The following is a 17,491-nucleotide window of genomic DNA, read 5'->3' on the forward strand; positions in this document are numbered from 1 at the left end:
TCGAATAGAAGTTTCGTAATGCTTAAGTTGTTACGGGTGTACTGATATAAGTAGGACATGTGACATCCCGGTAACTTTAAGAAAATAACACTATATGACATGATGCTAGTAGTATAGCATCTCTTTCCATTGAATACAGGTGGTTGACGTCAGCAACCCTTATTGAATATTCAAAACCTAATTTGAATAATGAAATGTATCCACCAATCCAAAGAAAGGATAGGCGGGAGCTATTCAGCCTCCCGGGCCGCTTTATGGACAACGACTCCCATTGTTAGGGTTGAGAGGCATGTAATCTTGTCAGTATATCCATAGTCTTTGGCCACTGCTACTCTCTCAAGGGTTTAGGTTCCTGGGGGTCTGGTTTGACATGAATGACATGGGTGGAGTATATTAACAGAGTAGTTGTCAAAGGAAAGAAAATATTGAATGTGATGCGTTGCTTGTCAGGAATGAAGTGGGGGTCAGATAGAATGGCGTTGAAAATGATATACATAGCGGTGTTAAGGTCATCAATGGATTATGGAAGTATAGCATATGGATCAGCAGGATGTATTGTTTGATGTTTTGCAGTGTCTGTATAGGGTGAAGTAAGTAAGCATTTCACGGTAAGGTCTACACCTGTTGTATTCGGAGCATGTGACAAATACAATTTAATTTGAAACAGGCGGGGGTATTTGTAATGTTTCTCTGGGTACCAGCTCATGTGGGAGAAAAGTGGATATTATTGCTAAGCAGGCTCTTAAACATCCTAATGTTGAGATGGAATTGTCAATCAGTAAAGTAGAAGCCAATGGATTAATAAGAGCAGTGGTTAAAAATAAGTGGCAAGAGTTGTGGAACAGGGAGAGTAAGGGAAGAAACCTGTATAAAATCCAGGAAAAGGTGGGGGCAGGGAAGTCCTCAGGCCGATATTGGGTAGGAGTTAGACCTTCACTGTCTCTGGTCCACACTCCTGTCCAGTTGGTGGCGGTAATTCACCCTAAAGTTGGTTGCCAACCGCCATATAAAATCCACAAAGGAAGAAGCTACTGTCTCGTCCTCTATAGTTTCTGTCTTGAAGCGGTCAACAATGGTACCGTTACAACTAGTGGGGTCTCTCCGAAAAGAGCTCGCTGACTCCTTATCCACTTGCCGGGTGCTGGTGGTCGGAGCTGGAGGAATTGGCTGTGAGCTCTTGAAAAATGTTGTTCTCACCGGTTTCAAAAATATAGAGGTGGTAAGTCGTGCAGGGGGCGGACACTTGCCGCTACAGCCAGGGTGATATGAAAGGCCTAGCTAGTTAAATTTAGCTAATCTGAAAATAATTATAGTCGAACATGTCCATATGGACCTGTCTATATTTAAGGGGTGAAGTTATCTCTTTACATAGTCATGAATGAACAGAAAACTACCTAGTTAACAGTTGTCACTTCATCCAAATTGTGCGCCATGTTCTGACTTCTTTGTGGTCTGCTAACGTTAGCTAGTCAATACTAAGGAGTCTCTAATCTTTCCCGGTGTTGTGCCGAAAATCTCCCCCCTGCTAGAATATTCCCCCCTTCGCGTTCTTCATTGCTGCGACTTGCTTGCTAGTTGAGATTTCTGCTCTTCAATCCGTTGTCAGTTTAGCCTACGTTTCACTCATCTTAGTAGCAGAAATAATTTTGGTCTGCTGTTTTCCGTTTGGCAATTTGTTTCAATGTGGCGCCCCTCCGTGCGACACCTGTTTGCTTTTCGGCACGACACCAGTTTGTTGAAGGCTAGTTTTTATTTATATATACCATGCTCTTTCTAGAAAATGAAGTTATTACCGAATATTTCGGCAAGTTAACGTTAGCTGCTTGTTTACACCTGGCAGCAGGGGTCAGAATACAATCATGGCTACGTAAATTATCTCCAGTGCGATCTGGGTCGTAAGCAAAGGATGCGTTACTAAATTCAATCTGGAGTGCCAGAGTGCCCTCGGGGCGTTTGTAAATTTAGAGCGTTTCGCTCTCTTAGCGTTCAGAGTGCACACTGGACTCTGGCCGAGGAGTAGGGTTGATCTGGGCGTTCTGGCCTCACAACTGTAGTCAAGCACCCAAGCTCCCAAGCTAACTGTCGAGTTGTCTAGCTAGACAACTGCTTCCAGGCACAAATGAGAGAACACTTCACCCTGACCATTTTTACAGAGGAAGAAAATTACAAAATTGTCAGACTCCAGTCACCCAAGTCATAGACTGTTCTCTCTGCTACTGCATGGCAAGCTGTACTGGAGCGTCAAGTCTATGTCCAAAAGGCTCCTTAACAGCTTCTACCCCCAAGCTATAAGACTGCTGAAGAATTCATCAAATGGCTGTTTTTACACTGCTGCTACTCGCTATTTATTATCTATGCGTAGTAACTTTACCCCTACCTAAATGTGCAAATGACTGGTTCTCCCGCACGTCGACTCGGTATCGGTACCCCCCTGCATATAGCCTCGTTATTGTCATTTTATTGTTACTTTTTATTTTTTACTTTATTTAGTAAATCTTTTCTTAACTATTTCTTGAACTGCATTGTTGGTTAAGTGCTTGTAATTAAGCATTTCCGGTAAGGTCTACACCTGTTTTATTCAGGACGTTACAAATACATTTTGATTTGCCCTAGCAGAGCTGGTTAGGCTGTTTTCATGTTATATAGGTCGTTAGTGATTATCTGTGCTGTTGACAATTTAATTTAAAATTTTTGCTGACGTTTATTGTCACCGGTCATATTCAACAGATGCTTTGTGATTGTAAATTCATCAGTTATTCTGCACTCTGGCACACTCAGAAGAGAGTGCTCTGATATCTGAGTAGAGCGCCAGAGAGTATTTACGAATGCACCCGTAGACTCGGTGGAGCCGGTGCGAGATATGGGTCTGAAAATGTACCTCAATGCAGGGATGGAATATACCACTGCACTCCAAATGTTATCTTTATCGACACTGCTCCATCGAAGATTGAGATACTGCTGCTTTTTCCTGGAAAACTGCCTTTTTCGTCCTCATACTAGCTGGCAGTAGCCACAACAGCCATTATGGCATGTCGCGTTGAACAACAAATGAGCTGATTGGCTGGCTGACACTGCCATTCCAAAATGTGTAGCTCAGTGTAAATCAGCTTAGCTGTAGGGTTGGTCAGTCATTGATCTTGCTTTGTACTCTACCCCTCAGGTGTTTATAATGTGCAGTTCTGTTAGGTAGCTAGATGCATTGCTGCTTGTAGCAAATTCTTTCATACATTCACACTTTAGTGAACCTATCAAGATGTACTTTTTTTGTAGTTATTTGTAATTGTCTTGTTAACTTGAATTTTAATTTGCTGTATCTGTTCCTTATAGATTGATCTGGACATTATTGATGTGAGCAACCTGAACAGACAGTTCCTGTTCCAGAAGAAACATGTGGGGAAGTCCAAGGCTCAGGTAGGGAACTCAATGTTTCTTTTCACAAACATGCATCACCGCTTGATCCTCTTGGTCCAGTCTCACTTTTGCTGTAGGCTATGTAGCTATACAACCAGAATACTATGTCAGGGGAAGCCAACTAGAATTGTAGTTATTTTTCCCCAGTGCCGATAGTCACGATGCCGGAACATAGATTGTATTTGAAAATAACAATTTCATTCCTTGATTACATTGAGACACAATCACATGTCTCTTTTTATTTATGGGAATACTTGGGAGCAGATTTCCTTAATCAAAATTGTTTTAAGCTGAACAACTGGTGATATTTAGGCTTTTTGACCCAAAGCTACGTTTATTTTATTTATTATATTTTTTTTATTTTGTTACTTAACTCTTGGGGGCTGCCTGTTGCCAACCCCTACTATATATGAACGTGTGGCTGTCTTGCAGGTGGCCAAAGAGAGTGTGCTGCAATTTTGTCCTACTGCCAATATCACGGCCTACCATGACAGCATCATGAAGTAAGTCAACTAGCTACTGTAGTTATGTGCATGATTGTTCTTTGTGCATATGATATTTTATTGTGTGTGTTTGTCACCATGAGTTGCTGATGGGAAAACTGAGATGTCCTTGGTCCTTTGTCCTTCCCAGTCCAGATTACAATGTGGAATTCTTCAGGAACTTCATGCTTGTCATGAATGCCTTGGACAATCGAGGTATAGTGGGATCTCATGCCTTCCTAATGAAACCCTCAATACTGATCCCTAGTCAATTTGTCTATTTGTGGAGTATATTTGGTATCTTTTCGCAATTATTATGGTCCTTGTCTTACCGCCAGCCAATGTACTCTCTAAGCTGCGCGCAGTCGTACAGCTCCCGTGGACTGCCACACAGAAGAAATATAAGCCCATGGAGAGAAGCACGAGATTGAACTTCACACAACTTTCTAGAGTTTTCCCTGTTAACACTCAATGTTTCCCATTACTCTGGAAATTGTGATTGAATCAATGCAATATTAGCCCCTTTCAATGCAACATACTGAAACAAATCGAACTATGCAAAACTAACTATGCAAGAGATTTTGTTGTATGCAGAACGCATCGGAGTAGGATTCTATTGCATTGACACACACTACTCAGACCGTACTCTACACAGACCGGTGCAGCATAACCAATCAGAGCTGTATTAGGCCTATATGCAAATAGATCAATGCCATATATGGATCTGTGGCATTTACTTTAAACTGAACTGTTTACAGCATGAGCGGTCCTGAGTAGATGCGTTTGTTTTGAGACCAAAGCAAGAGCTGCATGTAGCCAGGTGTGCACATTTTGTTCTTATCTTTTTTTTTTTGTAGTGAGTTATTAGCCCAGTTATAGATAATTTGTAGTCAGCAGTAGGGGAGTGATTGCTTCCTACAAGAGCATAAAACATGTATAAAAAAATAATAATTTGTGGAACATTGCTGCCAGCTGACTCTTTTCTTCCTTGCAGCGGCTCGTAACCATGTGAACAGGATGTGTCTTGCAGCTGACATTCCCCTTATTGAGAGTGGCACAGCTGGCTACCTTGGGCAGGTGACCGTTATTAAGAAGGTAAGACACAGATTAAAAACATCTCAAAGGATGAGTGTCTCGGATGAGTTTAACAGTTTGACATGTGCGTAGTTGTCAACCACAACCTGTGAGTACCATTCATCTAATTGTTAATGTTGAGCACCAATATAACGCATAATAACAACCACCTCCCTCTTCTTGCTATTACACACTACAGGGTCTTACTGAGTGCTATGAGTGCCAGCCCAAACCCACACAGAAAACCTTCCCTGGCTGCACCATTCGTAACACCCCATCTGAGCCCATACATTGCATTGTGTGGGCCAAGTACCTCTTCAAGTAAGTCTAGTAAAAGTGCTTGTATCTCTCTGGTAGTAAACAATTGAGAAGTAGATCATGATTTTTCATTTTACCCAATAGGGGGTTAATGATGGGATTCCTGGCGGAGATCTGTTATTGCTATCAGGTTGGTTGAGCTGACGTCCATGGTATTGACAATCCAGGTCTATCTTCATCTCCACCTCAGCCAGCTTTTTGGAGAGGAAGATGCAGATCAAGAGGTGTCCCCTGACACAGCTGACCCAGAGCTTTCATGTGAGTATAACAAAACACTTGAACATTCTCCAACTGCCACTCTCCCTGGCCTCCATGAACCAGAGGACTGAGACTGAGTCGTGTGTACTCTGGGCTTCATTGGGATAATAATATATGCCATTGGATATTTGTTGCCTATTCCCAGGGAACCCTGTAGACACTGAAGCCCGAGCCACAGCATCTGACCAGGATGGAGACATCAAACGTGTGTCCACTAAGGACTGGGCACGTTCCACTGGCTATGACCCAGTCAAACTCTTCAACAAGGTACTGTAGGCTAAAGGGTGACCAAGCATTTACTAGAGGACTGCTTGAATGTGGCCCCATGTCTTGTTGTCAAGTAGCTTATTACCCTAAGCTATGGTTATTAAAATGTATAGAAATAGTTACTAGTCCAGGACTATTTGTGTGGTCCTCCAGCTATTTAAAGATGACATCCAGTACCTCTTGACCATGGACAAGCTGTGGAAGAAGAGGAAAGCCCCACTGCCTCTGGATTGGCTTGAGCATCAGAAACTTAGTAAGATATTAGCATCCTGTATTATATTGCTCCAATTTGAATTAGACATTTTTTTTCTCTCTGATTTCAAAGACATTTAATTAGAAAATCTTCTACGAATTGAATTTGAAGATTTTCTGATTCGTTTTCTGGTCTTGTTATAGTTGCTTTGATGTTTAGGTTTGTCATTCTCTCCTTCTCTCTCTCTGGTTGTGTGATAGCGTGTCCCCAGAGGGTGACTGGGACGGGATTGAAGGACCAGCAGGTGTTTGGTTTGGCAGGCTACTGCCAGCTCTTCTCTCGCAGCGTGGAAACCCTGCGCTCCATGCTGGCTGACAAAGGGGATGGAGCAGAGCTTGTGTGGGACAAGGTGAGGACACACAGGGAATGGATTTGGATGGGTAACTGCAGGGTCTAAACTGGAACACAATATATTATCAAGGTACAACAGACCGGAGAAGATGATGCTCTCATAGTTTAAGCTTAAAGTTGCATTGCAAGTTTTTTGGCAGTCCATTTGATTGTCTTCCTTCTCTTGTTGTTAGGATGACCCTCCAGCGATGGACTTTGTGACAGCAGCCGCCAACCTGCGCATGTATATTTTCAGCATGAACATGAAGAGCCGTTTTGACATCAAGTGTGGGTATATTTGAGTGAAGGCTGTCTAGCGTTTGTAAAATAAAGTGTTATTTTGATTTATTATTAATACAAGTGATTTTACTTTTGATTACAATTTTGCTAGGTTTGTTTCCTAGTAAGCTATTTTATTTTTTATTATAATTTTACCCCCTTTTTTCTCCCCAATCTCGTGGTATCCAATTGTTAGTAATTACTATCTTGTCTCATCACAACTCCCGTACGGGCTCGGAGGAGACGAAGGTCGAAAGCCATGCGTCCTCCGAAACACAACCCAACCAAGCCGCACTGCTTCTTAACACAGCGCGCCTCCAACCCGGAAGCCACCCGCACCAATGTGTCGGAGGAAACACCGTGCACCTGGCTACCAGGCTAGCGCGCACTGCGCCCGGCCCGCCACAGGAGTCACTGGTGCGCGATGAGACAAGGATATCCCTACCAGCCAAACCCTCCCTAACCCGGACGACGCTAGGCCAGTTGTGCGTCGCCCCACGGACCTCCCAGTCGCGGCCGGCTGCGACAGAGCCTGGGCGCGAACCCAGTCTCTGGTGGCACAGCTAGCGCTGCGGTGCTCTAGACCACTGCGCCACCCGGGAGGCCCTAGTAAGCTTTTTGACGTGTTGTAAATTGTTCCTTGCAGCCATGGCAGGGAACATCATCCCAGCGATTGCCACGACCAATGCAGTCATTGCTGGCCTCATAGTGCTGGAGGCACTGAAGATTCTTTCAGGAGATGTGGAGCAGTGTCGCACGGTGAGAAATCAGGAGTGATCCTTTCTGCTAAGGGTGGTTGTAAGCCTTCAAACATTTTGTAATATTTTATTTTTATCCCATTTTCTCCCCAATTTTCGTGGTATCCAATCGCTAGTAATTACTATCTTGTCTCATCGCTACAACTCCCGTACGGGCTCGGGAGAGACGAAGGTCGAAAGCCATGCGTCCTCCGAAGCACAACCCAACCAAGCCGCACTGCTTCTTAACACAGCGCGCCTCCAACCCGGAAGCCAGCCGCACCAATGTGTCGGAGGAAACACCGTGTACCTGGCACCCTTGGTTAGCGCGCACTGCGCCCGGCCCGCCACAGGAATCGCTGGAGCGCGATGAGACAAGGATATCCCTACCGGCCAAACCCTCCCTAACCCGGACGACGCTATGCCAATTGTGCATCGCCCCACGGACCTCCCGGTCGCGGCCGGCTGCGACAGAGCCTGGGCGCGAACCCAGAGACTCTGGTGGCGCAGCTAGCACTGCGATGCAGTGCCCTAGACCACTGCGCCACCCGGGAGGCCCTACATTTTGTCATATTAACTAGGAACCAAACAGGACAAACCTGAACTTGTCCAATAGAAACTCTTGTTTGTTGCAAACCGCTTTCCGTTTAGATCTAACCGCTTCCGTTGCTAAACGTTTTGCTATGGTGTGCGACTAATGAATACACCCCAGGGGAAGTTTGACAGGAGGTATGGGGAACTATTTTCAAAACTCATATAATTTTAAGTACACTACACAGCATTTATTTCAAAATACATTTGGGGAGGAAAGGTTTTGGTGTAGCCCTCTTACCTGCCTGTCATTTTGTATCATTCCCTGTAATAGTAGCCGTGATGGTTGCAGTGCAACTGTGGGTCCTTAAAAAGTCAAGGGCGTGTCAGGCCAGTCAAGAAGTTGACTGGCCTGACACGCCCTTGACTTTTTAAGGACCCACAGTTGCACTGCAACCATCTGTATGAACCTCGCTTTGTACACATGGGCAATTTCAGGAAACAGGAAAGGGCCTTCCCCAAACTGTTGCCACAAAGTTGGAAGCACAGAATTGTCTAGAATGTAATTGAATGCAGTAGCGTTAAGATTTCCATTCACTGAAACTAAGGGGCCTAGCCCAAACCATGGAAAACGGCCCCAGACCATTATTCCTCCTCCAACAAACTTTACAGTTGGCACAAAGCATTCGGCAGGTAGTGTTCTCCTGACATCCACCAAACACAGATTTGTCTGTCAGACTGCCGGAGCGTGATTCATCATTCCCAGAGAATGTCAACTCATCATCGTTCCTACCAGGAATATGACTTTCCCGAAACGGATCCAGTGTTTTGCCTTCCACCCAATACAATGGATCTGATCCCAGCCGGCGACCCTGTGCGACGCCGAAAAAGGGGCAAACGAGGCGGTCTCGTGGTCAGGCTTCGGAGACGGGCACATCGCGCTCCACTCCCTAGCATACTACTCGCCAATGTCCAGTCTCTTGACAATAAGGTTGATGAAATCCGAGCACGGGTAGCATTCCAGAGAGACATCAGGGATTGCAACGTGCTCTGCTTCACGGAAACATGGCTAACTCAAGGGACGCTAACGGAGTCGGTGCAGCCAGCTGGTTTCTTCATGCATCGCGCCGACAGAAACAAACATCTTTCCGGTAAGAAGAGGGGTGGGGGGGTATGCCTTATGATTAACGAGAAGTGGTGTGATCATCATAACAACACACAGGAACTCAAGTCATTCTGTTCACCTGATCTAGAACTCCTCACAATCAAATGTCGACCGCATTATCTACCAAGGGAATTCTCTTCAATCATAATCACAGCCGTATATATTCCCCCCCAAGCAGACACATCGATGGCCCTGAACGAACTTTATCTGACTCTTTGTAAACTGGAAACCACACACCCTGAGGCTGCATTCATCGTAGCTGGGGATTTTAACAAGGCTAATCTAAAAACAAAACTCCCTAAATTCTATCAGCATATCGATTGTGCTACCAGGGCTGGGAAAACCCTAGATCATTGTTATACTAATTTCCGCGACGCATATAAGGCCCTCCCCCGCCCCCCTTTCGGAAAAGCTGACCACGACTCCATTTTGTTGATTCCAGCCTACAAACAGAAACTCAAACAACAAGCTCCCGCGCTCAGGTCTGTTCAACGCTGGTCCGACCAATCTGAATCCACGCTTCAAGACTGCTTCGATCACGCGGATTGGAATATGTTCCGCATCGCGTCCAACAACAATATTGACGAATATGCTGATTCGGTGAGCGAGTTCATTAGGAAGTGCATTGACGATGTCGTACCCACAGCAACGACTAAAACATTCCCAAACCAGAAACCGTGGATTGACGGCAGCATTCGCGTGAAACTGAAAGCGCGAACCACTGCTTTTAACCAGGGCAAGGTGACCGGAAGCATGACCGAATACAAACAGTGTAGCTATTCTCTCCGCAAGGCAATCAAACAGGCTAAGTCCCAGTACAGAGACAAAATCGAGTCGCAATTCAACAGCTCAGACACAAGAGGTATGTGGCAGGGTCTACAGTCAATCACGGATTACAAAAAGAAAACCAGCCCCGTCGCGGACCAGGATGTCTTGCTCCCAGACAGGCTAAACAACTTTTTTGCCCGCTTTGAGGACAATACAGTGCCACTGACACGGCCCCCTACCAAAACCTGCGGGCTCTCCTTCACTGCAGCCGAGGTGAGTAAAACATTTAAACGTGTTAACCCTCGCAAGGCTGCAGGCCCAGACGGCATTCCCAGCCGCGTCCTCAGAGCATGCGCAGACCAGCTGGCTGGTGTGTTTACGGACATATTCAATCAATCCTTATCCCAGTCTGCTGTTCCCACATGCTTCAAGAGGGCCACCATTGTTCCTGTTCCCAAGAAAGCTAAGGTAACTGAGCTAAACGACTACCGCCCCGTAGCACTCACTTCCGTCATCATGAAGTGCTTTGAGAGACTAGTCAAGGACCATATCACCTCCACCCTACCGGACACCCTAGACCCACTCCAATTTGCTTACCGACCCAATAGGTCCACAGACGACGCAATCGCAACCACACTGCACACTGCCCTAACCCATCTGGACAAGAGGAATACCCATGTGAGAATGCTGTTCATCGATTACAGCTCAGCATTTAACACCATAGTACCCTCCAAACTCGTCATCAAGCTCGAGACCCTGGGTCTCGACCCCGCCCTGTGCAACTGGGTCCTGGACTTCCTGACGGGCCGCCCCCAGGTGGTGAGGGTAGGTAACAACATCTCCACCCCGCTGATCCTCAACACTGGGGCCCCACAAGGGTGCGTTCTGAGCCCTCTCCTGTACTCCCTGTTCACCCACGACTGCGTGGCCATGCACGCCTCCAACTCAATCATCAAGTTTGCGGATGACACTACAGTGGTAGGCTTGATTACCAACAACGACGAGACGGCCTACAGGGAGGAGGTGAGGGCCCTCGGAGTGTGGTGTCAGGAAAATAACCTCACACTCAACGTCAACAAAACAAAGGAGATGATTGTGGACTTCAGGAAACAGCAGAGGGAGCACCCCCCTATCCACATCGACTTGACAGTAGTGGAGAAGGTGGAAAGTTTTAAGTTCCTCGGTGTACACATCACGGACAAACTGAATTGGTCCACCCACACAGACAGCGTTGTGAAGAAGGCGCAGCAGCGCCTCTTCAACCTCAGGAGGCTGAAGAAATTCGGCTTGTCACATAAAGCACTCACAAACTTCTACAGATGCACAATCGAGAGCATCCTGTCGGGCTGTATCACCGCCTGGTACGGCAACTGCTCCGCCCACAACCGTAAGGCTCTCCAGAGGGTAGTGAGGTCTGCAGAACGCATCACCAGGGGCAAACTACCTGCCCTCCAGGACACCTACACCACCCGATGTCACAGGAAGGCCATAAAGATCATCAAGGACAACAACCACCCAAGCCACTGCCTGTTCACCCCGCTATCATCCAGAAGGCGAGGTCAGTACAGGTGCATCAAAGCAGGGACCGAGAGACTGAAAAACAGCTTCTATCTCAAGGCCATCAGACTGTTAAACAGCCACCACTAACATTTAGCGGCCGCTGCCAACATACTGACTCAACTCCAGCCACTTTAAAAATGGGAATTGATGGAAATTATGTAAAAATGTACCACTAGCCACTTTAAACAATGCCACTTAATATAATGTTTACATACCCTACATTACCCATCTCATATGTATATACTGTACTCTATATCATCTACTGCATCTTGCCATCTTTATGTAATACATGTACCACTAGCCACTTTAAACAATGCCACTTAATATAATGTTTACATACCCTACATTACCCATCTCATATGTATATACCGTACTCTATACCATCTACTGCATCTGCCATGCCGTTCTGTACCACCACTCATTCATATATCTTTATGTACATATTCTTTATCCCTTTACACTTGTGTGTGTGTGTAAGGTAGTAGTTGTGGAATTGTTAGATTACTTGTTGGTTATTACTGCATTGTCGGAACTAGAAGCACAAGCATTTCGCTACACTCGCATTAACATCTGCTAACCATGTGTATGTGACTAATAAAATTTGATTTGATTTGATTTAGAATGTGTTTCTACTGCTCCAGAGTCCAATGGCGGTGAACTTTACACCAATCCAGCCGCGCTTGGCATTGATCATTCCTCTTGTTACTATTTTATAATTTAACTCTGCATTGTTGAAAAGGGATTGTAAGCAAGCATTTCACTGTAAATTCTACACCTGTTGTATTTGGCACATGTGACCATAACATTTGATTTATGTAGCATATAGACATGGCCTAGGCCAATATGCACAAACAATGCAGGCAAATTAATCTCTCTGGGCCAAAAATAAATGTAATTATTCTGGATCCTGTTTTGACATGCTGCACATAAAATAGCCATCATGCGTTCCCTGAACATGTTAGTTGAAATGTCTTACTTGGCAATGGAAAAAGTCAGTCTAGAGCTCTCCCGCTTAGCTACCTTGCTTCGAAGTATAGCCATTTTATACCTGATTCACGGAATGAAGGAATTATTTATTCAACTTTTTGGTTGTAGGCTGTTATAGCATAATACCTCAGAGCTATTGAGTGTGTAGAGTAGAGCTGGAACAAAAGTCTATCACACTGCTCAACAGGACCTTTTTAATCTGACTCCTGTGTGGCCTAGCTCTCCAGATGGAGAGTAATAGTGCAGGATACTTGACTTAAAGGAATTTTTTTCACAGTGGTATCATTATGATATTGAGTATCATTATACTAGGCTGGTTTTGGTATCGAACCCAAAATTCTGAACACTTAGTTTGTGATCTAGGTTGTGATCTAGACACTGCATCTGTGCTAGAGGCGTCACTACAGACCCTGGTTCAATTTCAGGCTGTATCGCAACCGGCTGTGATTGGAGTCCCATAGGGCGGCACACAATTGGTCCAGCGTCGTTAGGGTTTGGCCGCGGTAGGCCGTCATTGTAAATAAGAATTTGTTCTTAACTGACTTGCCTAGATAAATAAAGGTGATAAAAATTATTAGCCCATCGGGGTAACCTAAACAAATGCAGATGGGCAACCCTATGCTTTACCCATCTATAGCCTAGCCACTATGCTACATCAGTAAGCCTAAAATGGCACACCTGCCTGATAATATAAGCCATGTAGGCTGTAGCCTTTTGGTGAAAGTCAGCCCCCAAAAATACAACTTTTTGCCAATATGTGCTCATTTCTGGAGAGGAATATTGGCGTGTGTGGTGCGTGCAGACACCAAGTTGGTATTAAATGGCATTCCAAGTGCCATTTTAAAAATGTAACGTCATTGAACTTGCAGATACCTTGTGAATAATTTTAATGGCAACTTATGGCTGTTTAGTGTATATCTAATGTGATCTGAAACCTATTCCTGTATTGTATTCCTAGATCTTCCTGAACAAGCAGCCCAACCCCAGGAAAAAGCTGCTGGTTCCGTGTGCTTTGGACCCACCCAGTGCCAACTGTTATGTGTGCGCCAGCAAGCCAGAAGTCACAGTCAAACTGAATGTGCACAAAACTCATGTGCTGGCCCTTCAAGACAAGGTAATGCATGGCTCTTTGGCTCCTTTTTGCATGTAACCATGCTTACAATCAGACTGATAAAGCCAGACAAATGCACAGACTGATAGACATTTTTGACCAGGGAGGCAGAGATAAAGCAATGTAGATATTGACTAGAGGGTTGCATGTAAAATCTAAACAAAACCAATCTTGTTTCATTGTTGCAAACATGACAGTGACATGTGATCAGCATCTATATTTTTTTAATACCGTTATTTAACTAGGCAAGTGAGTTAAGAACAAATTCTTATTTTCAATGACGGTCTAGGAACAGTGGGTTAACTGCCTTGTTCAGGGGTGGAACAACAGATTTTTACCTTGTCGACTTGGGGATTCGATCTTGCAACATTTCGGTTACTAGTCCAACGCTCTATCCACTAGGCTACCTGCCGCCCCATAACATGTGTTCAGGGAAAGATTCTTGTTTCTTTGTGTTAGATATTAAAGGAGAAGTTTGGGATGGTGGCGCCAGATGTGCAGATCGAGGATGGGAAAGGGACAATCCTTATCTCCTCTGAGGAGGGTGAAACAGAAGGTATGAGGCAATCACAGAATATTATCAGACTGTCCCAAAGGAGACCAGTAGAGGACTGCATATTGCACTCAACAGTTAAGGGTTTGCATTTGAAATGTGTGTACTGTTCGAATAATATCATGACATTCAGTTTTTTTTTGTAAAACATATTTTGTTTGCTGCGTGACGAGTGAGAGCTGCAGCAGTGTGGGGAAATGGCAGGGGCCGGAATATGTGAGATGGGATGGAGAGTGAAAGTAGCCATAGTCATGCTAGTTTGACAAACTTGCTGCTATAGGTTATCTATCATACCATCTGGTAGTGCCTGTTTTAACTACAGTGGCAAGAAAAAGTATGTGAACCCTTTGGAATTACCTGGACTTCTGCATATATTGGTCATAATTTGATCTGATCTTCATCTACGTCACAACAATGGACAAACGCAGTCTGCTTAAACTAATAACACACTATACGTTTTCATGTCTTTATTGAACACACCGTGTAAACAATCACAGAACAGGGTGGGAAAAGTATGTGAACCCTTGGTTTTAGTAACTGGTTGACCCTACTTTGGCAACAATAACCTCAAGCAAATGTTTTCTGTAGTTGCGGCTCAGACGGTCAGGAGGAATTTTTGACCATTCGTCTTTACAAAACCGTTTCAGTTCAGCAAAATTCTTGGGATGTCTGGTGTGAAGCGCTCTTGAGGTCATGCCACAGCATCTCAATCGGGTTGAGGTCAGGACTCCGACTGGGCCACTCCAGAAGGCGTATTTTCATCTGTTGAAGACATTCTGTTGTTGATTTACTTCTGTGTTTTGGGTTGTTGTCCTGTTACATCACCTAACTTCAATTGGTGGACAGATAGCCTTCCATTCTCCTGTAAAATGTCTTGATAAACTTGAATTCATTTTTCTGTCATTGATAGCAAGGTGTCCAGGCCCTGAGGCAGCAAAGCAGCCCCAAACCATGATGCTCCCTCCACCATAATTTACAGTTGGGATGAGGTTTTGATGTTGGTGTGCTGTGCCTTTTTTTCTCCACACAGTGTTGTGTGTTCCTTCCAAACAACTCAACTTTAGACAATGTGTGTTACTGTGGACTGATGAACATCAAGGCTTTTAGAGATACTTTTGTAACCCTTTCCAGCTTTATGCAAGTCAGCGGTTCTTAATCTTGGGTCTTCTGAGATCTCTTTTGTTCGAGGCATGGTTCACATCAGGCAATGCTTCTTGTGAATAGCAAACTCAAATTGAGAGCTTTTTTGGGGGGGGCAGGGCAGCTCTAACCAATATCTCCAATCTGGTCACAATGATTGTACTCCAGGTTAGCTGACTCCAATTAGCTTTTGGAGAAGTCATTAGCCTAGGTGTTCACATACTTTTTCCAACCTACACTGTGAATGTTTAAATTATGTATTCAGTATAGACAAGAGAAATACAATAATTTGTGTGATTAGTTTAAGCAGACTGTGATTTCGATGAAGATCAGATCAAATTTTGTTAACAATTTACGCAGAAATCCAGAATTCCAAAGCGTTCACATACTTTTTCTTGCCACTGTACATCAAATCGACAAAGTAGCTAGCCAACTAAGCCAGCTAGCAAGGCTAATTGAGGCACTCCCCGAACTGCTTACCCCTCCAAGAGGGAGGCAAGCTTACATGAGAGATGAGATTCTTAGCTCTACTCCCTTAAAGCATTAACACAAACAAAAACCCGGTTCTTACCAGTTTTCACAGCCTATGTGTCTTTAAAATAGGTGAGTGATATGATCTTTAGAGCCTAAACAGACTGAATAACAAGGAGACCGGTTAAGTAGTATTTTCTTTTAAAGCCTTGAAACAGTTGACATGGCTTGTGTATGTATGCCATTCAGAGGGTGAATTGGCAAGACAAGATATTTAAGTGCCTTTTGAACGGGGTATGGTAGCAGGTGCCAGCCCAGGCGCACTGGTTTGTGTCAAGAAATGCAACGCTGCTGGGTTTTTCACGCTCAATAGTTTCCCATGTGTATCAAGAATGGTCAACCACCCAAAGGACATCCAGCCAACTTGACACAACTGTGGGAAGCTTTGGGAGTCAACATGGGCCAGCATCCCTATGGAAAGTTTTCCACACCTTGTAGAGGGCTATTGCAGCAGACCACACCGGGTTGCACTTCTATCAGCTATAAACAAGCGGCTTCAGTGGGCACATGATCACCAACATGAATACTCTTGCAAATAATCCAATACTAACGTCTGGGATATTTGATTAACTGTGCCCACCCCTAAACGGTATACTCTTATCAGTATACAAATCTTTTCACGCACCATTTTCTTCTCATAGCAAACAACTGCAAGTTCCTGTCTGACTTTGGGATTCGAAATGGCAGCCGTCTGCAAGTGGATGACTTTCTGCAGGATTACACACTCCTGGTTAATGTGATTCACTGGTAAGAGAAGGATATATTTCTCTGTGTGCTGTATTTGCCTTTGTATTTCCCTAATGTAAATGTATTTCTGTTGAAAAAGTGAAGACTTGGAGAAGGATGTGGAATTTGAGGTGGTGGGTGACGCCCCTGACAAGGCCCCAACCCCAACCAGGTCACAAGAAGAGGGAAAGAACGTTGCCAATGGCAACAAAGAATCTGCAGAACCGTCCACCTCTTCCAAATGTGAGCAAAACTGACATTGTCTACAGAAATTGACTATTTTAGACTACATCTGATAATTCAAATCCTGGTCATAAGTAATCAGTCCGGTCCTTAAACCATCTGTTTATAGTGCTAAGAATGAGGCGATGTTTATTCTGTAGGTTAATGTAAACTCTAAAGGGGTACAGGTAAATCTGACTTTGTTTTCCTCTTGCTTTCCTTTCACCTCTTAGCCCCTGCTGAACAGAATGACATTCTGCTAGTTGATTCAGACGAGGAGGCGCCGTCCTCTAGCACTATGGCTGTCAGCATGGAGTCAGGAAGCCACAAGAGGAAGCTCCATGATGCTGAGACAGGCGAGGCCTCAGCTAAGCGCCAACACCTGAGCCAACCCTCAGCTGATGATGATAATGACATCATTGCGCTGGACTAGCATGTCTCTCTACACCTCCCCCCGTTAGAAGAAGGGAACTGTTTTCATACGCCGTTCCTCTTACCAAACGTTTGTAAATAATAATGTACAAAACTTAAGTTTTCTGGTTATTATTTGGGGTCAACAGTACTGTTTACAGTGGAAAGTTTGATACATTTAATCTATTTGTGATAAAATATTTTAGATTTTTTTAAATATATAATGTATTTGTATTGTCACAAGTCGGGTATGTTTTTTTGGGGAGGCTGAAAGAAACATTTTAAGGTGATACAGCTAGAATTTCTCCACTGTGGAAGCAGGTGAATTGCAACTGCAATAGGCATTCAAAGCAAATCTCCCCCTCCCATGCATCCCA

The 17,491-nt window shown here is 44.4% G+C and overlaps 1 protein-coding gene across 3 annotated transcripts; it reads left to right on the top strand.

Moving 5' to 3' along the window:
* The first annotated feature begins 1,012 nt into the window (after window positions 1-1,012).
* On the top strand, window positions 1,013-17,352 carry LOC139530122 (SUMO-activating enzyme subunit 2). 3 transcript variants are annotated; one of them, XM_071326228.1, is made up of 17 exons: window positions 1,015-1,219; window positions 3,328-3,411; window positions 3,844-3,914; window positions 4,045-4,109; window positions 4,888-4,988; window positions 5,167-5,288; window positions 5,476-5,543; window positions 5,689-5,810; window positions 5,964-6,063; window positions 6,264-6,412; window positions 6,588-6,681; window positions 7,319-7,431; window positions 13,379-13,534; window positions 13,991-14,087; window positions 16,397-16,502; window positions 16,582-16,724; window positions 16,937-17,352. In XM_071326228.1, the coding sequence occupies exons 1-17, from the start codon at window positions 1,073-1,075 to the stop codon at window positions 17,134-17,136; spliced, it is 1,938 nt and encodes a 645-aa protein (XP_071182329.1). In that variant the 5' UTR covers window positions 1,015-1,072; the 3' UTR covers window positions 17,137-17,352. The 3 variants fall into 3 exon arrangements, with proteins under 3 accessions (XP_071182331.1, XP_071182329.1, XP_071182330.1); XM_071326229.1 differs by having other exon boundaries at window positions 1,020-1,169; XM_071326230.1 differs by lacking the exon at window positions 16,937-17,352 and having other exon boundaries at window positions 1,013-1,219; window positions 16,587-16,724.
* The last annotated feature ends 139 nt before the right edge of the window (window positions 17,353-17,491 follow it).

The sequence above is a fragment of the Salvelinus alpinus genome, chromosome 9 (assembly GCF_045679555.1).
Source record: "Salvelinus alpinus chromosome 9, SLU_Salpinus.1, whole genome shotgun sequence".
NCBI lineage: Eukaryota > Metazoa > Chordata > Actinopteri > Salmoniformes > Salmonidae > Salvelinus > Salvelinus alpinus.

Coding starts and splice junctions, on each gene's coding strand:
- LOC139530122 (XM_071326228.1), top strand. CDS start 1,073: ATGGTACCGTTACAACTAGTGGGGTCTCTCCGAAAAGAGCTCGCTGAC. Junction 1,220..3,327: donor GTTTCAAAAATATAGAGGTG/GTAAGTCGTGCA, acceptor TGTTCCTTATAG/ATTGATCTGGACATTATTGA. Junction 3,412..3,843: donor TGGGGAAGTCCAAGGCTCAG/GTAGGGAACTCA, acceptor GCTGTCTTGCAG/GTGGCCAAAGAGAGTGTGCT.